Source organism: Phascolarctos cinereus, unplaced genomic scaffold (assembly GCF_003287225.1).
Source record: "Phascolarctos cinereus isolate Bilbo 61053 unplaced genomic scaffold, phaCin_HiC Scaffold_7;HRSCAF=346, whole genome shotgun sequence".
NCBI classification, from domain to species: domain Eukaryota; kingdom Metazoa; phylum Chordata; class Mammalia; order Diprotodontia; family Phascolarctidae; genus Phascolarctos; species Phascolarctos cinereus.
The window spans coordinates 185,208,736-185,234,784 of record NW_027556180.1 but is presented as its reverse complement, the minus strand read 5'-3'; the positions used below and the strand labels follow the sequence as shown (position 1 = coordinate 185,234,784).

The window sequence follows — 26,049 nt, the reverse complement described above, 5'->3', positions numbered from 1 at the left end:
TTACTTTCTGTTTGGTCTGTTCCGATTTTCAGAGTTCGTTTCCTGGATAAGGTTTTGTACCTCTTCTTCCAAGCTGTTAATTCTCTTTCTAATTCTGTATTCTATAGCTCTCATTTCTTTTTAGGTTTTACTTTTGAGCTTTCATTCATTTACAAAATCACTTTAACAGTTTAACGATTCTCATTTCATCTTTTCCAGGAATTTTAACAGAAACTGTAGTCAGGCTGTATTATCTTGAGGCTTTGCTTATAAATAGGTGTTTTGGAGTCGTTCTTTCCTGGGCTTGTGTCTTACGCATTCCTATCACCCTAATAGCTCTTTCTGGTAGAATTCTATTTCTGTTTATTTGTTTATCCTTTCTTACATCCTACTTGCTTACTTCAGACTTTAATATATTAGAGTCCAGTTCTTTACACCTCTGTAGGGAATATTTAGGCCATGCTTGTGTCTCCTTGAGTCTTGCTGCTACTTTCATGGGATATCAAGTATTGTGTTAATCCAGGATTTTAGGGACTACTCAGGCTGGGGACTGATAATCTTTTAATGCTCATAAAATGCTCTTATTCAGGGAAAAACCTGATTGATGTATTTGTGGTGTGAGCTCTGCATATTTCTGGGTTTGGATCTGAAGTCAGCAACCGTTTTCTGGATAGAAGGCTCTACTAGTTCAGAGTGGCAGAACTGTAGACCCTCCTTTAGTCAGGGCTGGCTTCCTGCCTTGTAGGCTTCAGACTGGGCTGGAGGGTCAGAACTGTGTGACACTGCTCTGCTTTGCTCCTGGGGTCAGAGCCATGCAGCTGCTTCCTGCTTCTGTACGTATTCCTCATTGTCTGTACACAGACTAAGGCTTGTAACCACTTCTTGCTATGACTATGACTCCTGCAGGTCCTCTCCTCAGCCCACTGAATTGATGACACAGCACTGGGTAGTTAGTGATAGAACTGCTAGTTAACACCTGTTCCTACTTTTTACATAAAGTTAGGCTTCTCTGTACAAGTTTGGAAACTCTTCTTACCATGGCATGCAATAGTGGACAAGCCTTCAAGGTTATGCATGGCGTAATCCTGGCTAGATCCTGTCCTCAATATCCACATATCTCTCTATCTCCCTATGTAGAACTGGTCTGGAAAAGTAACTTTTTTTTTCTTGGATTTTCCAATCAGGACTCTTTTCTTGTGCATTTTCTAGATCTTTATAGAGTGGTTGTATGGGAGATCTTGACTGTAATTCTTCCTGCTGCTTTGCCATTTTGACCAGTCTCTATCTACTAAGCTTATCTTTATTCTATTGTTAGTCTAATAAGCTTATAACATACCTTTTCTTCTTATATCTGAAATAATATTTTAGAATCTTAATCTGTTGATCAACTTGGACAACAAGGATCAGGTAATCCTTGTGAAGAAATTAGCTAGTTGTAGATAGCACCTAAGGATAAAATTAGAACCTGGGATAAAGTCGAAGTAGAAAGTGTTTTCTTGCATTTTGAAACTGTTTCTCAAAGGACAGAAATTTTTTCTGGGATGAAATTATAAGAGAATTCACTTTAATCACAATGCAAAGGGTGCCAGGTTCTGAGCTTGTTTTGAGTATAGGACCTGAATTTGAATGTGATTTCTGACAGCTCCCAGCCAGTGGCATTGAACCAAATCATTAATTTCTCTAAGCTTCAGTTTCTTTATTTATAAGATTTGTATTACTACCTGGGCTATTGTGAGGACCACATGAGATAATATCTATAAAGTATCTTGCAAACTTTAAAGTACTATATAAACATCAGTATTAGTGACATTTGAAAAAAACATTTCATTGATAAAAACGTATTTGTCCAACAGTTCAGGTTGACATCTTGGCTACTATGAGGTTAAATGACTTGACTGGGGTCACACAGCCATCATGTGTGAAAAGTAGGACTTGAACCTAGATCTTCTAGACTCTAAGGCTTGGTATATATAGGAGGACTTTTTAAAAAATGTTTTGAGTTTTATAACTGGATGAAATTATATATTCTCTTCTCCTGCCACAATTTTGCCCCTCTGCCCCCTACAATGTCTTCCCAGCCCCCAAGCCCACTATGCATCTTAGAATAATGGGGGAAAATTTACTTGAGTAATATAGCTGTTGAAAACATCCATATCTTGGAAGATTAAGTAAAGTATACTTATCCTTTGATATCTACATAATAAGGCATAATGAATAAGAAATACAGTTTTTTGTTTACTTTTTATAAATTTGATTTGGGAAAATCAGATTCCTTTACCCTCTCTTCTCAAAATCTCCTGACGAATATTTCCTAAGGAGGCCTTCCTTTCTCTACTTCCCAAAACTATCTTTTTGTATTTTCTTTTGCCTATCATCAGTTTATATGCTGATTAGCCCCTCTCATACTTTGTTCTTCCTTTGTCTAAGAAAAACACTATTTAAAACTCTTTCCCTTTCCAACTTCTTAAAAAAATGCAAAAAAGACCATATGACATTCTGTGTTAATTTAAACTCAGGGTTTATAAAGGCAGTTCAAAGTAAGGCTTAATTAATGATTTGAGCTGTGGTCAAAAAATTATAAAGAAGGAATGATAGCAGCAATATGGTTCTTAATATACTTTTGATTTGTCTTCAGAAATATATTTTTGAGGTTAGGAGATGTCTGTTGAACTTATTTTTCTGTAATGTAATTAATAAATTGGAGTAAAATCTTCCATAGAACAGACTGTACATACTTAGTTTTCAGTTATCTAATCTTATGTTTTCTTTCCTCTGCCTTTTGCGAGGTAGAAGTTATGAAGTACCTTGGAAAAAGGGTTTTTCTTTTTTTGAGACTTGTGATATATGTGACTACTTCTTTGTTTTGCTTCTGCGTTTATTAAACATCCATTCTTATTTTATCCCTTTAATGAAGGAAAGCATATACTTTGTTGTTACTCTAATATCTGATGCTATTACTATTTCTTGTCTATTTTCCTGTTAATATAGTATGTTAATTTTAATAAATACTTAGAAACTAGAGCAAGAAGTTGCTTTTTCTGAGCAGGGGCAGTAAGAGTCACATGGTGGGAGGAGTTGTTACTGCTTCTATTTGCATTGTTATTTTTGTTCCTTGCTCTTTCTCTTTCTTCTCATATCCTCATTATATTCCCTTTCTAGCAGATCCCCATTTCCCTACATCCTAATAAAATGGTAAATTTGTTTTCATTTGATTCCTAGGTATATTTCACAAGTTGGCGTTACATAAAAAGTGGGCGCAGTAATTATGGAAGTTTAAGAAGTGCTGGGACCAAATTGACTGATTGGTTTTAGATTTTTGCAAGTTAATACTTTGTTTAAGGCAATGTTCTTGACTTGTTTACAGATATTCCACCAACAAGTCAAGGTGTGGATCACAAGCAGGTCCAGAGAGAACTGGGAAATGTTGTTTTGCACCTTCATAATCCTACCATCCTTTCTTCTTCTTCAATTGAAGTTCATTGGACGGTAAATATTTCTTTTCTTTTCAGTTTTTTGAGCCTCATTTGAAAGCTGTATAAAATGCATTGGTTCATTATGAAGTAATATGGGAAAATTCTCATACTTATAAAAACTTTTAAAAAAATTCTATCTATTGCAAATAATGACTTGATTATGTAACAGGTTTATTTAGTCCTATAAAATGATTATTAATGTTGTTGTTGTTGTTGTTCCAATTGTATCCATCTCCTTATGACCTGATTTTGGGTGTTCTTGGAAGAGTGGTTTCCCATTTCCTCTTCCAGCTCATTTTATAGATCAGGAACTGAGGCAAACAGGGTCAGTTGACTTTCCCAGAGTCACACAGCTAGTGAGTGTCTGAGGCTGGATTTGAACTCATGAAGATGTGTCTTCCTGATTCCATGCCCAGGGCTCTAGTTGTTATATTCCTTAGATGCTCATGGAATGATACATGGTAATTTCAAACAGAATAGAAATTTGTTGATTCTTTCATAGTATGTTGCAACAGTAATCTTTAACTGTTTGAGAATAAAGTTTCCTAAAAGATTAACTCTGAAGATGCCACTTCTGAGGATGGTTATTCCAGATATATTTGTAAAATCTTGACAAAGATTTTTGGCTTCATTTTCTTTTTTTTTTCCTTTTTTTTCTTTTGGCTAGGCAATGGGGTTAACTGACATGCCCAGGGTCACACAGCTAGTAAGTGTTATGTGTCTGAGGCCGGATTTGAACTCAGGTCCTCCTGAATCCAGGGCCGGTGTTCTATCCACTTTGCCACCTAGCTGCCCCTTTGGCTTCATTTTCAACACAAAAAAAATAAAACTTTTAATTTATATCCCTCATTCTCCCATCTCTGTCATTGTTGCATGTGCCTTAGTTTAAAAAGAAAGTGTCCTTGTCGTTGATTAAGAAATAAACTTGAGGGGTAAAATAGTAATTTTGCATAATTTTCACACTGTTCTAAACAAGCCAACACAGCCTAGATTACAAGGTTCCACCCATGACATCTACTGGTTGTATGATTCTGGGCAAATTGTTTACCTTCTCAATGCCATAGACTCTAATTCAAAGACTCTTTTTGTTTATTTGTTTTTGAGGTTTTTAATATTCATTTTTCTTTTTAAAATTTTAAAATTTATTTTATTCTGAACTTAAGAAAAAAACAAGCATTTTCATAAACTAATTAAATAGGGGGGAAAGGTGATTGCCCATGAAACTTCAAATCTATTATGTACAACTTGCTATTTCTTTTAAATATATAATAAAATTATCATGAAACTTTCTATTTTTTCTTTTTTTACCTTCATTTATTTTTAAAATTTTGATTTCCAAATTGTCTTCCTCTCCCAGCTCCTCCCTTACTTACTGAGAATACAAGCATTACAATATCTATTATACATGTAGAGGCATGCAAAACATTTCCACATTAGAAAAAAGGGGGGGGAATAAAGTGAAAAAAATATGCTTGAGTCTACACTCAGACTTATCAGTTCTGTCTCTGAATGTGGTAGTATTTTTCATCAGGATTCCTTTGGAATTGTTCTGGATCACTGTACTGATCATAGTAGTTAAATTTCTCACAGTTGATCATCTTTAAAGATATTGCTATTACTGTGTACAGTGTTCTAATGGTTCTGCTTACCTCACTTTGCAACAGTTCATGTAACTTTCCCCTGGTTTTTCTGAAACCAACCCACTTATCATTTCTTAAAGCACAGTAATATTCTATCATATTCATATACAACAGTTTGTTCAGCATTCCCCAATTGATGGGCATCCACTCAATTTCCAGTTCTTTGCCACTGTATATAACTGTTTAGTCCCAAAACTCTTACATTACAAGAAAGTATTGACCTGCTTTGGTTGAAGGTGTTTCCTTATCGGTGAGTCCATAATACCAATGAAATCACAGGTCCTTCAGTTCACAAGTACTGTGTGCCAGTTGGTAAGCAATGGGGATAAATAAACAAAAAAAGAGCCCTGTGCTTTGAGGAGACAGCATCCAAACAAATTTGAATGTACAAGGTATAAAAGTGTAAATGACCTGTAATCTCAAAGGAAGTACAATAACATTGGAAGAGGGTGGGTGGGGAGGGGAGGGGAAGAGGGTGGGAAAGAACAGGCTCTGGTAGAAAATGAGATTTGAACCCAAGCCTGGAAGTAAGCCAGGAAGCAGAGGGGGGAGGAAGGAGAGCATTCCAGGGATGAGAATAGCCAGTGGTAGAAAGGCATGGAATGGGAGATGAAATGTCATGTGTGAGGAACAGTAAGGCTAGTTAGAGTATTTGGAGGGGAATAAAATTTAAAAATGTGGAAAAGGTAGGGAAGTTCGGGTTTAGAATGCCAAAGAGCATTTTATATTTGATCTTAGAGATAGTGAGGATCCCTTACTGAATTGAGGGGTGTTATAGTCAAACCTTAATTTGGTAGCATCTCCCTGTACCAGGGAGGAGGATGTGTGAGTAAAGGAAGGAAATAGATACCAGAAATGTAATGAAGATAGAAATGACAAGGCTTGATAAAAGATAGGATATGTAGGGTAAATGTGAGTGTGGAGTCATGTATGATGCCAAGGTTGTGAGCTTGGGCAGTTGGGAGGATGGTGGGACCCTCAGACAGAGAAGTTCAAATAGGGGAGGAGTTTGAAGACAAAACGTAATAAATTCCATTTTGGACAGATTGAGTTTGAAACATAGGACATCCAATTTGAGATTATTCAAAAAGTAGTTCATGATGTGAAATTTCAGTGTAATAGAGAAGTTAGGTCTGGATATATAGATTTGGCAAGTATCTGAGTTAAAATGATAATTGAATCCCTTGGGAGTTGAAGAGATCAAGTGAAGTAATGAAGAGAGAGGAGAAGAAAACTTGGGGCAAGGTTTTGAGGGGATGCCTGCAATTAGTTAGCATAACCAAATGAAGATACTAGAAAAGAGAGTGAGGAGTAGACAGAGATGTAAAATGAGAATCAGGATGAGCGGTGTCTCAAACACCTTGAGAGAAGAGAAGGTCTAGCATAAGAGTATGTTTCACTAAGGCTGCAGAAAAGTCAAGAAGGATGAAGACTGAGAAAAGGACATTAAATTTGTCAATTAAGAGATCATTGGTAACTTTGCAAATAGAAGTTTCAGTTAAATGACAAAGGGTTTAGAAGAAAATGAAACAAGAAGAAATGGAGGCACTTAATCTATAGAGCTTTCTCAGAGATTAGCTGAAAAGGGAAGGAGAGATATATTGAGTTTTTTTGTTTCGTTTGTTTTTTAGGATATAGGAGGTGGGTGAGTTTTTAGGTAGGGAAGGAGCCAGCAGATAGGGAAAATTTGAAAACTAGAGAAAGAGTGGGGATAATAAAAGAGTCAGTCAGTTGGAGAAGATAGGAATAGATGGGATCATGGGTGAGTGCTGATTGATTTGCCTGAGCCACTTCATGTTAGATAAGGGTAATGTAGGAGATAGTGAGAGAAGATGTCTGAGTGATATGAGGAAGTGAGAAGAGTGAAGGGTGAATGGTGGCGAATTCTTGGTGAATGGCCACAATTTTTTCAGTGAAATAGGAGACAGGGTCCTCAGTTGAGTAGTTTAGGGCAAGAGTGATGTGGGAAGCTTGAGAAGGAATTGTAAAGTTTGGGATAGTAGATTACTTAGGAAGGTATAGAAGGACTTCTTGCCGCAATGAGTGCCTGGTTGACATTTTGTAACAAATTTGTTGTGGACCTAGTTAGCATGGTTTCATGTTATTCTCTAGCTGCATTCAACAACATGTGAATAGTAGCGAAGGAGACTTGGTCAGTAATAGGGTGAGGGGTCAAGGGATTCAAGTGTAGAGAATAGAATAGATGAATTAATTCACCAAGGCCTCAAGAGAGGGAATCTAGGAGAAGAATGTAGCTGGTTTGTAGATAATGGCTTGTTAAAGAACTGAAGGTTGAAGGGATTGGAGATCACATTGAGAATGAAGAGCTCAGACTAGGTATCATAAGGCATGGGGGGAAATGAAATCATAAGAGATTTTAATCAGATAAAGGAACTTTGAAGTTCATAAATGTGGAGGTGAAACACTTGTGTATGAAATATCAAAGGTATGACCCTTTGTGTTTGTAGCTGAAGTGGAGTGGAGGGGTAGGGAATTGAATAGATTGAGAAATTAGAAAGTTAGAGTAGTGAGAATGTAAGTGTATATTGAAGCTTCCTCATATGAGGGCAGGCTATGAGGAGGAATGTAAAGCTAGGAACCAGGCACGGAACTCATTGGAGGAGGAAGCAGAATGTCTCAGGTGTCAATAAATAATGGTCCAGTCCTTATCCCTTTCAAAGTTTTAAACAAAATCCATGTAGAATTCCATTTCTTTTTTCTTTTTCTTTTTTTCTAAGCAGATTTTCTTTATAGAAAATACAGCAATTTGGTTGAACTTTGTTCATATTATTTTCTTTTTGCAACATGAAAGATTGATCTGTATTTCACTGGAAGAGGACCTAATACTAATTAACATTTTTATTCTTTTTATAGGTGGACCAACAATCTCAGTATATTCAAGGGTATAAAATTCTCTATAGGCCTTCTGGTGCCAGCCATGGAGACTCTGAGTGGCTAATTTTTGAAGTTCGAACTCCAACAAAAAATAGCATTGTTATCCCAGAACTTAAAAAGGGAGTAAACTATGAAATTAAGGCTCGGCCTTTCTTTAATGAGTTTCAAGGAGCAGATAGCGAAATCAAATTTGCAAAAACCCTGGAAGAAGGCAAGTATAGTTGTTTTTTGTTTATTATATTGTTTATTATTTGTTATTATGGTATGTTCATTAGGTACTATTACTTTTATCGAAATTAAAGAAAAGTACTTTTTTAAGTTGATCATACTGTTGAATAGTTTTTTTTTAAATTAAATTACATTAAATTTGAAAAGGTTAAATGGCTCAGAGAAAAATAAAATTCCATGGTGATGAATGAAATTAGTGAAGTTTGCAAACACATGAACATATATGATAAATACATAGACATGTTGAATAATGTCATATAGAAAGGACATTTGAATATAGCATATCCAAATGTCACTTGCTACATTTTAGGATATATTTACTTTTTAAAAAAATATAATTAAGCCCTCTTCATCTATCCTATCTTGTTTTGGGTGAATCTCATATAAAATAACAGCTTACTTAAAACTTGATTTCTAGTGAAATGCTTTAATTCTTTTATTTTTTCCTTTGTTATGAAGACCTGTTTCCAAATTGATTAAAGACTTTGAATTTTTTTTAATTGTTAAAATATCAGTCTTTTTTCCTCATATCCCAAAAATTTTTTGCATGAAGTTTGAATCTCTAAGTTCTGAAAACTTTTGAATAATACTTAGGCATCACTTCATAACAGAGACATCAAATATACCTTTGAATATAAAAATCTGATGAACACTCTAGTGAAAAGATTTGGACATTATTGATATAGTGAAAGGGGAAAAGATTTGTATCCAGAAATATGTTTTAAAATAGAAAATGTTTTCTTTGTATTTTAAAATTATATTTTTCCTTTTGCCTAGTTATTAGTAAGAGTTGATTTGGACTATAAGTCAATGAGGCATTAGACTTCTGGTCTGTCATGTAGTCTGGAATATCTGTATCTTTTGCTGGGAGAATAAAAAGGGGATCCAGGGAGAGGAAGTGTGAATTTGGCCTAACTTCTTTGGGAAAATAATTTGATTTGGTCAGGGGAAAGTAAAGTGGTCATGGTTAAGGAAAGCAGATTCTATAAGCCACATTATAACCTTCTTTAAAGGCTGACAAGCCCTAAACAATTTCAACCATGATCTAGACACAAGTGAATAGATTTAAAGCTTAATGACAGATGAGATAATTTTTATATCCTTACAGACGTTATGTGTTTCAATAATTGGGGATTTGATTTTTTAAATATTCTTAAAGAAACTGCATGTGCACATATGTGTATGCACATACAGACACATACACACATGTATAATTTTTTTAAATTACTATTTAAACAGCACCAAGTGCTCCACCACAGAGTGTAACAATATCAAAGAATGATGGAAATGGAACTGCAATTCTAGTAACTTGGCAGCCACCCCCAGAAGATACCCAAAATGGAATGGTCCAAGAGTATAAGGTAACATACATTTATTCACTGAAAGAGACAGAAAAGCTGATTAACTTGTTTGTGGATACTTGGCTCCATCTGCTGGTACAAAAAAAAAGACATATAAAATGAAGTTTCACATTTACTCAATAATTCTGTGTGGAGATTACAGTATGAAATTATTAAAGGTCAATTAATTGACCTCCCCTCTCCAAAAAAAACCAGATGTTTTTGAAAGGGAAAGTCTATGTATTTGCAAAACAGAAGAAGGAATCAAATTTCATAGATACAACTGTTATGTAAAATAAAGATTCATTATCTTTCCTTAAAAATCTCTCCCTCTTCCATATCTCTCGATTTCTTTTGTGGACACTGTCACCCCAGGATTACAGTCATCTAAGCTTACAGATTATGAGTAATCCTTAGCTCTGCATTGTAGATTTTTTTTTAAAAAAGAAAATTATTTAAAATAATAATGACATTTTTCTTAAAACAATATTCAAAAAATTATATTACACTTTGAGGTGAAGCATGCTGTGATTAACATTTTCTATTACATGAATTACTTTAGATTTAGCTTAAATTAATGTTTGTCTTCCAAAATCAACAACTTTGAAAGAGAGATGGTTCTAGAATCATAGGATCTAGGATCATTATTCTGCCACTTATTCCCTATTTGATCTTGGGAATTTCATCTCCCCTCTTTAGCCTCAGTTTCCTCATCTTTAAAAAAGAGTAACTTAAGTAGGTGACCTCTAAGACCTATATTTATAATTTATACATTTAGTAAATGTTTTTAAGAGTGCAGATTTGCAGTAATGATTGAAATGGAAAATCAGAAAATATTAATCAATAGGAAATAATAGATTAATAAAAATTTAGGCTTGGAAGGAACTTTTAAAATTACCATATCTTCTCAATTTACAGATAACAAAAGAAATTAAGTGACTTCCCCAGGGTCACACAGCTAGGAAATTCTAGAGCCATAACTGAAACCCTAGTATGTCTTACTTCCCCTGAGATTTATGATTGTTGTTCCTTCAGATGAATGTTGTTATTATTCGCCTATGCTGGGATTCCTCTAGCAATCTGTAATTAATACTTTTTTGTTTAAACATCTGTTTTTTAAATCTTAAAAAAAACATTAATACATTTATCTGCTTCAATAAATGTAGACCGAAAATAGTAGAATCTTTGATAATTCAGAGTTTCAAGGACTTCATTCTTTTTTTTTAGTTGCTTTTCTTTTTTCTTTTTTTCTTTTTTTAAATTTTTTTTTCCATATGCTTTTGAGTTGAAAATTTTTTCTCCCTTTTTCTCCCCCCCGCCACCCTCCCCAAGACGGCGCACAATCTGACATAGGCTTTACATTTACAAACCCATTAAACATATTTTCACATTAGTGAAGTTGTAAGTAAAAATTAAAACCAATAGGAGGAACCATCTGAAAGATGAAACAAAACTCAACAAAAGGTAAAAATAAGTGACAGCGATTCGACTTCCATAGTTCTTTCTTTGGATGTGGACAGCGTTTTCTGTCCCAATGCCTCTGGAGATGTCTTAGATCCTCGTAATGCTGAGAAGGGTTCAGTTTAACATTCTTAGTCATTGCATAAGTGGCTGCTATTGTATACAAAGTCAAGGACTTCATTCTTTAAAATAATCACTTGGACTAAGAGTTAGGAAAAGTTGGTTCCTTTACCTTTTGTAAAGTCTCTTTCAGCTCTGTTACCTCTGTTACCATTGTACAAGAGTCGCTTTTGATTCATTATAGAGACTCATTGAATGCCCTTATCTCTACAGACCCCCCCACCCCCCCATCATCAGTAACTTGCAGACCACCCTGAGCCCTAGGAACACTTTTTAAAAGGGAAATAAGAAGACATTAGAGTCTGTGACTGTTTTATTATTTAATGTGAGAATTACTACTTCAGAGCTTTAATTATCACCTGAAGTGAAATAAAAGAAAGGCCTTGGTGGGAAACCCAGATGTATCTAGGGCATTGGTCTGTTCTGAAGACAGGGCAATTGAGTGGAGATTTGCAAGAATCTATAACCTTGTTCATTTAATTATTTTGAAATATTTATTATGACCTTAACATTCACAAGCATATTATATATATTTATACACACACACACACACACACACACACACACACACACACACACACTTTTGCTTTTAGGCAGTTGGGGTTAAGTGACTTGTCCAGGGTCACACAGCTAGTAAGTGTCAAGTCTGAGGTCACATTTGAACTCAGGACCTCCTGACTTCAGGGCCGGTGCTCTATCCAGCGTGCCACCTAGCTTCCCCCTACAAGCATATGTATTTCACAAGACAAAACATCGAATTCAGATTGTATATAAAACTGTGGATATTAACATAGTTTATCTTTTTTTTAAAGTGTATTAAATATAACATGATAGTAACAAAACATCCCAGGTTTTCTTTGCCCCTGTCTAAGCTTTCTTCTTCTATTTTCTTTGTACATTTTGTTTCATTGATGCTTATTTCTTTTATTTGCATCCCTATGTCTGGCCACCAAGTCCTCCTCTAGAGATGCCCTTTGCAACAAATATAGTGAAGCCAAACCAATCAACATATTTTTTCCATGACAACACATCTCATTTTGCACCTCTTATCCATACCTCTAAGAGGTGGGAAACATACTTCATCATCAGTCTTCTGTAGTCATGACTGATCACTACATTGATCAGAGTTCTGAAGTTTTTCAAAATTGTTTTCCTTTGCGTTATTGAGGTCGTTGTTGAAGACTAAGCACGTAATAATACTCGTCAACGGCTTGACCAGTAATTTCAGGGGCAATCTGCCAGAGAAAACAAGAGGGTATATAAACACAGAGAGATTATCCTTGGTGGGGAGTAGGTCCATTTCTTCATCTAAGATTGGAGTAAAAGTGAAAAGAATGAAAGACGATTTCAAGGATTTTAAGATGTAGAGTAGGATAGAAAGAACTCATAGTGAATGGTTTCTTTTTTCTCTGCAAAGTAATGGTCTCTGTGGGGAGTATGATAGAGAGTCAAGTAGGGAAGTGTTAAATAATGGAATAAAAAGAGGTTCAGGATCTCTGCTTTTAAGTGCATATTCACACTTTTCAAGTTTATTTCCAAGCTGTTCAGGGGCAAAATGCTCAGTCGATAGAAAATGGTACTGTAATAATCTCATTTTCTCTTAGCAAGGAAGAAAAAAATTTTTTTTTAAAGATTTAAAGTGAGATGTTGTCTCAGCTCTCAAGTAAAATAGTGTAATTTAGGCATTCTTCCTTCCTCCCTTCCCCCCTGCCTCCCAAGGAAATGCAAAAGGGTAGAGATCTCTTAACTTCATGGTCAATTTAAAATAATACAGTGCCTTTCAGATTCTGATTGGTATAAAATCAGTTTATGGCTTAGTTTCAGCTGTGTAGCATAATTGGAAAAAATATTCACAAAGAGGTCTTTATTTTAAATCAGTCAGATCTTGAAATAAAGAGCTAGATTTATGCATTCAAAGTACATTAAAAAAGTGTTAACTTTGGAAGACCAAATGATCTTTTTTTAAAAGAAATTATACAGGTAATGGTAGATTCTAGCTCATCCACTTATTTCAGACAGTGGCATGCGTTAAGCTGTGCATATATACTTGTGCCAGAAGACACAAAGAATTTTTCACCACTTCAAATTCTGTTATGTGCAATACGAAGCTCTTCAGATGATAATTTTCTATGTATCACTTTCTTCTTGGAACCAAAGCATAATATCATTAAAGAATATGTCAACATTTTGGATCATTCTTTAAAAAACAAACAAAAAACTAAATGCAATTTAATTATTGAAATCCAAACTTCAGTAAATTTCTGTTGGACATTAAAGCCACTTTTTTTTTTTTGCAAATGTGCAAGAATTTTTTTTTTAGCTGTAAATATGCTTTTTTCACCAAACATATCTCTTATCTGTTTAGTTCTTCTGAATCTGTTTGTGCTTTTAGTAATTAAAGTTATGCCCCTATGTAATTTAAAGTGCAGTGGTGGTAACATTCTCTTACTGCTAATTAATCTGGGTGTAGCAGAGGCTGGATAAAGGTCTTAGAATGATTACTTTTTCATCGTCACTACATTTGACATCTTTTTCATTGAAATTTATATCAGTGTTATTAAACATACTTATTTCAGATCGTTGGCTTTAACTGGTTCAGTTAAATTTAGTACATGTAGAAGTGTCTTTTTCTGATAAAATCTTGTTCAAATGATTCATCATGACATTGGAAGTGACCCTGTGTTCTTGAATACCATGCCTGAACAATACAGGCCCTGGCAGATACTAGCAGGGTTAAAGGACTTGGAAAGGAAGTGCAGTAATAGCGTTTGCCTGTCATCTGCCAAGATCACAGGTTCCACTTACCAGAGAACTGGCATGAAACTCACCAGTAAGGGTTGAAAAGGACTGTCCACAAACATGAAATCACAGCTGTTGCAAAAAGAGGTGTTATAATTTAATGGAAAGCATCCATTAGTAATGTCATCCTTAATACAAAGATTTGCATCTCATAATGATCTTAGGAGACCAGTGTCCAAACCACTGCCACCACTATCACCATCAGTACCACCATCACTAATAATCCTAGGTTACAACACATGTGTACATGCATGCACATGTATATGTGCATGTAGAGATATACACATGTGTATTTGTACAATCTGTATGCATTGCGTATTTATACATATGTGTATGTGTGCCTGTACATGCATACACCTATATGCATATGTGTACATATATATGTATAGCCTCTATGACCACTTTATAGCACTACATACCTACATATGCATATGTGTATACGTGTATATGTGTGCATATATTTAAATATTTTGTACTGTTTAGAGCTGGAAGGTGATCTTAGAAGTTTTCTATTTTACCCTACTCGTTTTGCATTTAGGAACTTGACACTCAGGGAGAGAAGAAATGACTTGATAATGGTTATGGAGCTAGTAAGCGCTAGGGTGTACTGCCACTTGAAGTGGGGAGCTATAACACATGATGCATATTCAGTCCATAAGCATCTTAAAGCAAGCAATGATGCTGTTCTTATATATTAGATTAGTTGTTGGAAGACTGGACCACATTTCCCTTTGAGAATTTTCTACCTTGCTGATATCTGCACAGATTGAGAAATTTTACTTACTTAATGCTTGTTATATTCCTACAGGTTTGGTGCCTGGGCAATGAAAGTCGATACCACATAAACAAGACAGTGGATGGTTCTACCTTTTCTGTAATCATTCCATCTCTAGTTCCTGGTGTTCGATACAGTGTAGAAGTAGCAGCCAGTACAGGAGCAGGATCTGGTGTGAAAAGTGAGCCACAATTCATCCAGTTAGGTAAGCCCCAGTTGTTAACAATATTTGAAAATTCATTTTTATAGCTTTTGTCCTGTTTTTAGTTTTGTGAAACCATATACACTTGTAAAAAGAGTAAAACAAAGGACATGATATTTATTTTTAAATTAAATCTTATTTTTTCAATTAATGACATTTTCTCTCTCACTGAAGAAAAGATGAAAAAAAAACCCTTGAAACAAATATTCATAGTCAAGCAAAACAGATTCCCACACTGGCAGTGTCCAAAAATGTGCCTTATTCTGCATATTCAGTCCAGTCACTTCTCTGTCATGAAGTCATTTTAAGCATTCACCTGGAACTAAAGTAAGAATTCACAAAGGCTTCCATTTTTTGTGATTCTCTTTTCTAAATAAAGAGTAATGCCATTTAAGATTGGGGGAGCTTAGAATAGGGACAGAATTAGATTGTCTTTTATCCATTGTTTTATGTGTTCTAGATTTCAGTACTAATAAAAGCAAATATTCGGGGAGACTGCATAGTTAAGATGTGTTATATATAATTCATATGTATGTTTCTCAAAGCAATCACAAATATTTTATTTAAACACCAGAAAAACTATTCTAAGCAATTAATATTTCTGAAAAGTTTAATCTCTCCCTCAAATACTCAAATAGATCTCTGATTGCATTAATTTGGGAGTTGCTTCCAATAATCACTGAATCCCATAGTTTGAGAGTTAGAAGCGACCTCTGTTGGCCACATAGTCTGACCCGTAGACAAAGTGATTCCCTACTCTTAACATACCTGACCAGTGATTTTATAAGCCTATGCTGGAAGACCTCTAGGGAAAAGAGTCTACTTCATGAAACAGATGATTTCACTTTTTGACAGCTTTAATTATTTGGAAGTTTTTCCTTCACAGCATCCATCCCATTGTTCCTCATTCCTTCACATACTTGAAGAACTCTCTCATGTCCTCTGAGTCTTCTCTTGTCCAGACTAAAGATGTCCAGTTCCTTCAAGCAATTGACATGTGACATTGACTCAAAGCTCTTCACTCTCCTGGTTGCCCTCTGGACACTCTTCAGTTTGTTAATATTTTTGTTAAGCCATGCTTCCCAAAACTTAACCTATTACTTCAGATGAGGCCTGATAAGGATAGAGTAGAATGGGACAATCACCTTTCTGTTTCTGGAAGCTGTGCCCTTTTTGATGAAGCTTAAGATTGAATTAGATTTTTTTTCTCTGTCACATCATATTTCTAACATAAATCCCCTAGATGGCTTTCAAAACAACTGCTATCTAACCATTCTTCCTTCATCTTGTGCTTGTGAAGTTTTTGTGGGGTTTTTTCTTTCATACCCAAATACAAAACTTTACATTTATCTACATTGAATGTCATCTTATTAGATTCAACTCAGTGTTCAAGGCAGTGAAGCTCCTTTTGGATTCTGCAGTTACATATCTTTCCCAGTTTTATGTAATCTGAAAATATGTTGAGCATACCATCGACAATTTTTTCTTAATTCATTGATTAAAAATGTTAAATAGCCCAACAAACAATAAGCACAGTAAGCTCTTGTAATTAATTCTCTATATCTTTCATTGAATTGTGAAATGGTAAAAATGTTTCCCATTGTTGAAAATAAGAGTCTGCTGTTCCCTCTAAATATTTTTATTGATAATGCCCATTAATTTCTCTATATTTGACTTATAAAGATTTTAAGTGGGAGAGGAGGGCATATGCAGTAGTTATTAATGTTCTGTCAGTCATTTTTTCTGGTATTGCTAAAATCCAAGATGTTTCCATCCTTTAGTACATCAATTTAGTTCATCAGTCCCTCTACTTATAATTGTGTGGCATCCAGAATGGTCTTGGTCTGCTCTAGCTACTTTCCTCATCTTAGTCCTCTTTGGTCCCATTTCTGCCTTCTCATATGGGACTACAGTGTTAGGTCAAAATTTGATGATTCTACTGTCTTGTCGGAGAAAAGTTTGTTATAATAATTTAGACAAATCATTTTCATTTTTCTCCTGTTTGTTGTCTTCCTTCTCTTTTTGTTCTTAAATGTCCTTGGGATATAGTCATGCTTTCTTTGAATAGGTTTTTATCTTCTTTTTCTTCTTTTTGTTTAATGAAGCAGTACTACTTATAATCATTCATCATCCTTTGTAACATTTAGAGTTTAGTTTATGTTCTAACCCAGTTTTGTCTTTCTCTAGCAAGTAAGTCAGATGAGGCAACTAGGTGGCACAGTGGATAAAATACCAGGCCTGTAGTCAGGAAGACTCATCTTCCTGAGTTCATCACCCTGGGCAAGTCTCTCAACCCTGTTTACCCCAGTTTCCACATTTGTAAAACTGGAGAAAGAAATGTCAAAAGTTACCACTCCAGTAACTTTACCAAGATAACCCCCAATAGGGCCACAAGGAGTCAGACATGACTGAAACTATTCGATGACAGCAAAGACAAGTATATGCTAATAACTAAGATGCTTTCTGGGACCTTGTGGTTCACTTGTGCCAATTTATTTACATTGGGTAAATGTCTTTATTAAATTATTATAGTTGCTGTCGATGTAATTTTTGTTCCTTTTCCATCTGTGCCAATTACTTGTTTAAATAGTTCATGCTTTGATTTTTTTCAGATTTACATCATGTTTTCTCATTATAATTTCTTCTTGCTCTTTTCTAATCTTCATCTGAGCTCTAACAAGTCAATAGTCAGACTATAAATTACCAGCTGATTCAGGGATAATGCCTCCACCAATAACAAACTTTTTTCAAGGGATAATATTAGGGATTATGTTCATATGTAATCTAAAAATGTTACAAAGAGGCTGTGGGAAGTTCTGATTACTTTTAGGTGGGATAATCAGGGAAAGTTTCATTGATGAGGTGGTGTGTAGGACCCTAAAGACTAGGATTTTCATTGGGTAAAATCTAAGGAAAGGCCATTATAGGTAAATGGAATATCATGAGTAAGGCACAAAGGTGCTAGATTTCAAAGAATGTTTTGATAACAGTTCTTCAATTTGGTTGGAGTGTAGGTCATGTTTAAGTAGAATTGAGGAAGAGCAAACTGAAAAGTTAGTCTCATAGAATCATAGATGTAGATCTGGAAGGGATCTTGGAGATCATTGATTCCTTCCCTCTCGCTTTTACAAATAAGAAATCTGAGCCTCAGAGAGATTATGTGACCTGCTGTCAGTGTAACATATCATAAATGGCAGAGCTAGGATTCCAATAAGACCCTTTGATTCCAAAACCATTTCTTTTTCCAGCCTCAGACTAGATTATGGAGAACATTACACAGCAGGCTGGAAAGTTTAGAATTCATTCTGAGGGCAACAGGAAATCAATGAAAGGTTTTGAGCAAATGAATTAAGGTCATTATTTAGCTTAAAGAATATTGTTATGCTAATAGTGAAATATAACTCAATACAATGAATAGATAATAATGGGATGTCCAGAAATTTGTTTTATAAATCTTTGAGTTTGTAACCTTTCTAAAAACTGAAACTTCTCTTGGAAAATGTAGTTTATTAGGCCCTCGAGGTCTGTTTCTCAATTTATGTCTCACATCTAGAATATAATCTTTTGGTTTACTTAAAAGGCTTATTTCCAGCATTCATTCTGCCCTCTTATTCCTCAATTTCTTTTATGAAAGCTGTTCATTTCAAGGTACTTCTTTGTACCTCTTGGATCTTTCCTTCTCATCCCCTCTACCCACCTTTATAACATATCCTGTCTCTTCTTTTAGGAGCCTCTTTGCTGATAAACTATTTCTCCTTTACATGTTACTAGTTCCACACATTATATTCACTGCAAATATATTGGCATTTTAACAGGGTCCTCAAAGGGGGCCTTCAACCAATGTAACAAACAGTGCTTTCACCCAAAGAAATTTATGATAATGATGGAATCTCTTTGCTTCAGGTATTATTTCAGGCTATTCATGGAGACATTTTTGAGTCGGTGGGTCTCCTAGTCGCCTTCCCTGATTTTGAATATGTATCATCAGTAGCATTTAAAATGAATATGACTAAATTATTGAAATATGTAACTGGACATTCATGCCTCAGAAACTCTGATGCATTACTTTGGGTATCTGAAAGACCAATAAAATGATTTCTAGATTTCAGAGAAAAATTAAGGAATATTTATAGGTATTGAAATTTTTAATGGAAAAAAATCTAAATAAGTATATTTTCCTTCAAGTGGCAGTGTGATGGAGTGGTTAGATTGTTTGTCTTGAGTCAGGCAGTGTTAAGACAAAAATTAAAATAATCCTTGGACTTAAGTCCATTTTGTGGAGAGAAGCAATATGTCACACACACACACATACACACACACACACACACACACACACACACACACACACACACACACCCCGCTCGTGCCCCTGCGCAATTCAAAGTAAATTCAGTGAAGTTAAATGCAAGGTAATGAAGAAGGGAGCATATGTTAGTTCGTTCTCTGACACATACTGATGTTGTGACCCTAGGCAAGTCCTTAATCCTCTTAATGTCCCAAGCAGCTCTTTAAAAGTGTAATTTACAGAGCAGGTGTGGATATGCATTGCTAAAGAGAGTTTTCACTGGATATTCTCTAGACCATCACAAGTCCTGTACACACATACAAAAAGTATTCTGTTTATAAAGGTAAGATAATGTGTAATACATTTGAGAACATTTTCTACCCTAAGTAAAAAGGTTAGCATTTTTTTAGTTGATGTTTAAAAAGATAAGACTCAGTTATTTAAAAAAGTTGGATGGAGTAGCTCACCAGTGTAGTAATATTATCTTAAAAAAATTACTATATAATTCAAAGAATAGCTCTTAAAACAGAAATTTCCGTCACTAACCCTTAAATTATTCAGTGATCCCCTTTTTCATTTAGGAATTCTTTGTTTATTGTTTTGCGTAGACCTAATTACTAAGCAATTAGGAGAATGTAGTGTAGACAAGTGACATCCTTCTGAGGCCCTACCACTGTTCGGTTGTCACATAGGTAGATGAAATAGGTTTATCAGATTCCTCAGTCTGTTAGGCTCTAAGTCTTACCCCTGTTTATATTCTTTTAGCAACTAGACTGAGAAAACAAACATGTATTTGGAGTCAGTTTGCTTGAGTGAACATATGTGTTCAACTGATAGCTTTTTATTTAGTATCAACGTAGGTTATACTTAAAAAGAAAAAAAAAATTAAACACTTCTTCATCTACTTTGTAGTCCACTTTCATTCGTAAATCTAGTTTTAGAATCTTCCTTCTAGAATAGAGCGCATGATACAGTTTTCAACCATATGTAATCATTTCATATAGTTGACCTTAGATGCCATCAATTCCAGCCCTCTTGCTCTAAAGATGAGGAAACTGAAGTTAAGGGACTTTACAGAATCAACGTAGCAGAGAAGTATTTTGGATGTGTACCAAGTCAGTAGCATTTAAAATTCATTGTGAATAATTTGGCAGAACATATAAAATTAATTTGAAGCAGGATTTGAACCCAAATCTTCCTGACTCCTTGTCTAGTGCCCTATCCACTACACAACACTGCCTACCACAAAATTTATTTGTTTTGGCCAAAAGAGAAAGTTTCTACTGTAAGTGTTAAAATGCTGTGTAATACAAGCATAATGAGAAAAAAAATTATCTAAGTAGGGGGAAATGTGTGTGTGCATGCATGTGCTTGTGTGTATATGTGAGCTGCATGTGTGTGTGCATATGCTTTTGCATGTGTACATGTATGAATCTCCCCATAGGGACTCTTTGACAGAGGAGTTTTTATGTATACATTTCATCTTATTGATATAAAAATATACATGTAGTATTACTTTATGAAATGTCAAAGGTTCTCAAATGAGTAATCTTAACATTATTGCTGAATTCTAAATTGTTGATATACTTTAATAGGGTATATAATGTTTAATTTCTGTGTTTTGTGGGATGATCTAAGAAAAATTATCTGTAATTCTATTGACTTAATATTTAACCATGGGATTTAAGGGTCATATTTGGTTGTTTTGAAATTATAAGTACATTTCGCTTTTCCGTATCATAGTACAGCCTCAGCTGCAGGGAGACAAAGGATGAGATCTGGAGTGGCAGTTTTAATTCATTAGTCACACTGCACTTTATACTATTAAGCCCATCTGGCCACTTGTATTGAGCCCCACTCGGCTGTCTCCATAAAATCTGAAGCAACCCAACTTAACCTTGCACAAATAGCCATGAAATCTATAAACCTAGCAGATACAAAGGGTGTATTAGGAAGAAAAGAATAGGTCTGCTTCATGAACTTTCAGAGTATGAAGTGCTCTTAGGATAACTGAAGATAAAAAGATATGGGACATGAAATGAAACTTTCAGTCAACAAACTGTAGCAGCCAGGTGATTGTATGTGAAAAGAGGTATTCAGCCTTGACCTCTCCATAGAATGAACTCTGTAATTCTGTTCAAGCAAAAAAGCAAACAACAAAAAGTGACAAACTAATAGGAAATGGAAAAATAATTCGCATCCTAAAAGCTATTTTTCCTAAAGTAAATGCATTTATGGGATGTGGCTTGCTGCCCTTCCAGTTCACTTGTCAGAATGTGATAACTGCATATAATGGGGAGGGGGGGAAGAAAACATGTTAATATGGTCATATTGGCAACAGTATTGATGTGTAAATCATTTCAACAGCTAGCATTCTGAGAATGGTTTTTTTTTTTAGAAATTAACCAATTTTTCTTTCGTGAATCTAGTTGTTTTAACAGAAAATTTTAAAGCCAGTTGATTTAACACCCTGCCTCTTATCTAAATATACTGGTCTCAATGAAATGGACAAAAGCACAGCTTTCCATTCCACCAGATGTTGCAGGGAAGAACTGCTATTTGACTAAGTCAAAATCAGTAAAGCTGCAGCACACAAATGGAAATTTTCAGCCCAGTGAACATCCTCAATACTAATGTCTGTTAGTGCCAAAGTAGAATGTTGGTTGGTAGCATGGGGCAGCTGTGCTAGTATCCCTGAGAGGTCTTTGCAAGCATACTATGTGCGCACACTGAGATGTGAGGTGTTGATGAAGCATGAATTTCATAGAAGAGAACTGAATATAATATGCTTGTAAGTTTAATGTTTGTATGTAAATAAGGATATTTGACAGCTATCCATGGCTTCAGTTTGCTTTCTGAACCTGGGTAACTAAAGGGAAAATATCTATTTGAATTTGGTTTAAATGTAGTATAGTTTGTTTTCATTTTCATTGTCCCTTTCTCACAGTCTTTCTCATCTTTTTTGATATATTTTCCAAGTAAGACATCTGGTGGTTGCATTAGTTTATCTTGTCTTTGTTGCATTTTACCATTCTTGATTTTGAGGGGTCGTCCCTTTGAATACACAATAATAATAAAGCACTAAGAAAGAGAACCTTAGATGAATTATAAGTTTTAAGCTATAATGTTTTGGAAACTTTGAGAAGCATCATTTTGGTATCTACCTTGTGAAGGAAGCATATTGTTGCTTCACAATGCTTTTCATTCCCATATTTTTGTATAATAAAGAATTCTTTAAAAGTTTGAGAAAATAAGTAATGTTTTAAAACTGTTCCCTACTAATAATTTAGCCATATGGTCATATTGAGAATGTTTATAGGGGTTTTTTTCCTATTTTTATGTTTGTATTTATTTTGGAAGTTTTTTTTCTGAGGAACTTTATCTAAGCCCTCATAGGTAACATTTTTAAACTTTCTACTATTCTAGTGTTACAAGTAGAATTTCTTTACTCAAATTGAATTAAAATTCATTTTGTTTTGGAGGTAAATGGAAACTACAAAAGAGGGATTAGCTATCACTGCTCTAAAATTTTAAAAACTGGCAACTGCAGTGTATTGTATAAATTTTATGTCACATTAGTTGCATGTTTAATCTTAACACCTAATTAATCAAAACATGAATTTTCAGACTCCTATGGGAATCCCATATCGCCGGAAGACCAAGTCAGTCTTGCTCAGCAGATTTCTGATGTTGTGAAACAGCCAGCATTTATAGCAGGTATTGGGGCTGCCTGTTGGATAATCCTTATGGTATTCAGCATCTGGTTGTATCGTCACCGGAAGAAGAGAAATGGACTCACTAGTACTTATGCTGGTATCAGAAAAGGTATTCACTTATTTAACTTTCTAACATTTTTGATGTTTGCCTAAGTTTGAAGATGCATTTTTATAAGTAGCAGTTTAGGTTATTTTAAATAGTCACCAAGCTTTAAATTTATAGTATTTTAAGTTAAGACTTATATTGATACATATACCTTACATTTAATTTAAGTCATATTTATTGTATATGACTTAAATTGAATGTAAGGAATATGTGCATGTATTTATCAGTGTGATTGTAGATATGTGTATATATATCTTTATATAATCTGCATGGATGATATTAGAGATATATAATAAATATGATTTAAGTGGACCCTTTCATTTAGTACTTTTAAAGATGCTTAACCCCATTTCCTGACCATTGAATCTGATAAGGAGTACCATGTAGATTTTTATCATTCCTAGTCCAGTCTATCTTTTGCTACACACAGAAGTGAGAGAATTCTGCTTTTCCTATGACAGAAACAATAAAAGCAGAATTTGAACTTTGCCTTTCACAGTTTTGAGGAGGGTATCATTACCCCTTGTGAAACGAGGGACAGTTGTGCCCTTTGATTATTTTAGGATCATTGTTATTGTTTTTATAGATAAAGGAATAATGACTGAAAAATATGTCCATTACTGGCAGAGAAGAGAGAGGGATTTAAGATCTTTTTTTTTTCTTAATTAAAGCTTCTCAGTTAAATACATACATATTGCTGATGGCAGAGTTTCTAGTGCACGACTTTACAGCATCAGCAGAATTTATGCTTGAATTAGTTTTATTGGAAAGGGTTTCTTGGCATGATCTGTAGTCTCATGAGATGAAATGAATAGTGCCAATGCTTTTCACAAGTACCTTTTCCTCAAATACTCATGTATTTTAGATTAGTTATTTGTATCCCTTCTTCCTCAGGAAATTTTAACAATGTTAAAAAACAGTCACATTGACCTTCTTTAGAAGTAAAACTTGCCCCTGATTTACCAGAACTTCTAAGAACACCTCTTTGTCTTAATTTTGAATTATACAGATCACAGTTATTGCTGATAAAGTATTTTCTATGATTCAGAGCTTCCATTAGTGATTCTTAAAAGTTTAATCTGTATAAAGGATACCTGCCCTCTTTATTTTCTTTGGGGAGGGGGAAGAATTTCTTAGTCTTGGCTGTGAAGGATTAAGGGAGCACATATTTAAATATATAGGCCAAATAATTTATTTGACTAACTCATGAGTTTGTTCCCTTAAATGAGCTAGTTATCATTCCACTGAGAGAAACTATTAAGTGACCAAAGATTACAATCCGAGATCCAGTCAGTTAATTCAACACTAGAAATGGAAAAAGATCTCTGAATCCTTTTCACAGGCATTGTGAAGTCTTGGTATTAGCCACATTAAATGTCTTCAAACATACCATTTATTTAAATACAGAGCATGATACCTTGACTGCCAGAGAAATAAAATCTAAAGTGAGAGTTTGCAGTTGTTATAGAGTATCTTCAGCTTTCACCCAGTTTGTATACAGTTTGAAGTAGTACAAGACACATGTATTACCATATTAAACCTTTTTGAATGAAAAAATACAAATGAGAAGGTTGCTGTATTTTTGGAATTGATTTTGTGAAAGTTGTGGTTTAGGCTTTTGTTTTGAATCTGGTTTAAACAACAAGAGTGTCTGATTAATATCAATCCTTACATATTCCAGTCAGGTGTCACTTGTATTAGGGTTTAGTACATTTTTCTACAGTTGTATATATTTAATATCTTTCATTCTCTTGGAATCTTAAGATATATAAGCACACTGAATTTAACTAATGAATTTCTCTCTTCCATTTACTAATGTGCTTTAAGCATGCTGGTCAATGCCTTTGCCTTCTTTCTGTAAAACCTACTAAACTAATATCATTGTCCTTTCATCCAGCTAGTATTTTAGCAGAAATCATAGAACATAATTACAAATGTAATTTGATGAGAATTTGATTCTGCTTTCTGTACTTTTGCCTTATTGGTACTTTTGAAATAATTCTAAATTTATTTGAATTTCTTCAATGCATTTCTTCAAAAGTTATTTTTTATGTTTTGAGATTTTTGAAAGACAACATGTTTCTGCACTGAAAAATCATGTTCATAATTTTAAGACAAAAAGATGTGAAATGTTTTGAAGAAATAAATGTGAAAAAACCTATTGATTTGTAAAACATGCTAAAATATAATAAACATTTTTAATGGTTTTTCAACATTTTTTGTGCCTTTGACATGACATATTAAAATATTTCAGTATTTACGCTTGCACATATACACTCATATTGGACAGGAAGACAGTTTATTAATGGAAGCTTTGAGAATTAAATTGTTCTTTGTTGTACTAGCTATAAAGATTTCATTTAGTTTGACCTCTTTTCATTTTCTTTTCTATTCCTCAAACTGGAGGTTTGTGGTTGGCTAAGAAAAGAAATGACAAGGACCTTTTCTATTTTTCCTGTGTCCTTGTGATTGAAAATTAATGTTGAGGCACTCCATTCCTGTTTGAATAGCTGTAGTTTCAAATTGCCTTTTTATTTATTTATTTACGAAGACAGGTTACTATGGCTCTATAATTTTAAATGTAGCTAAATTGCTGTGTGAAAAGACCTGACTGGGGAGGGGGACACTCACAATAAAATTCTTGACTGCTGGGCTACAAAATGAAGCCAGTGTATGAACTGGGTAAACAATGTTGGGTAAAATTTTCAGGTTTTTTGTCCTCTATACATAGTGTGCTTAGATATGGAGTAGCTTGTGTTTCCTTGAGTGGGCCTGCAATGATACTATTTGTATCCCAAAGGCCTTAATCCTAAAATAAATTTCATAGAAATATCAGAACTATATGAAATGGAAAATACACACTTGGCAGTTTTCTTACATAAAATATGCAATCAGTATTCCATTTCCTATGTATTAAAAATTTTTTTTTAACTAAATCTTAATCTTAAATCAGCATTAACACTTTTTTTCCTTTACTAGACCAGACTTTAAATTAATTTGAAGAGCTTGAAAAATAAGTCAGTCTCCTCC

At 34.4% G+C, this 26,049-nt stretch overlaps 1 protein-coding gene across 1 annotated transcript in view; it reads left to right on the top strand.

Annotated features, from left to right (window-relative positions):
• Positions 1 to 26,049, top strand: part of ROBO1 (roundabout guidance receptor 1) — a 480,872-nt gene that overhangs the window by 393,621 nt on the left and 61,202 nt on the right. Inside the window, exons 14-18 of the mRNA XM_078147422.1 lie at positions 3,344 to 3,465; positions 7,967 to 8,198; positions 9,455 to 9,576; positions 14,744 to 14,915; positions 22,825 to 23,022. Of these exons, the coding sequence (XP_078003548.1) occupies positions 3,344 to 3,465; positions 7,967 to 8,198; positions 9,455 to 9,576; positions 14,744 to 14,915; positions 22,825 to 23,022 (846 nt within the window). The remainder of the gene's footprint in view (positions 1 to 3,343; positions 3,466 to 7,966; positions 8,199 to 9,454; positions 9,577 to 14,743; positions 14,916 to 22,824; positions 23,023 to 26,049) is intronic.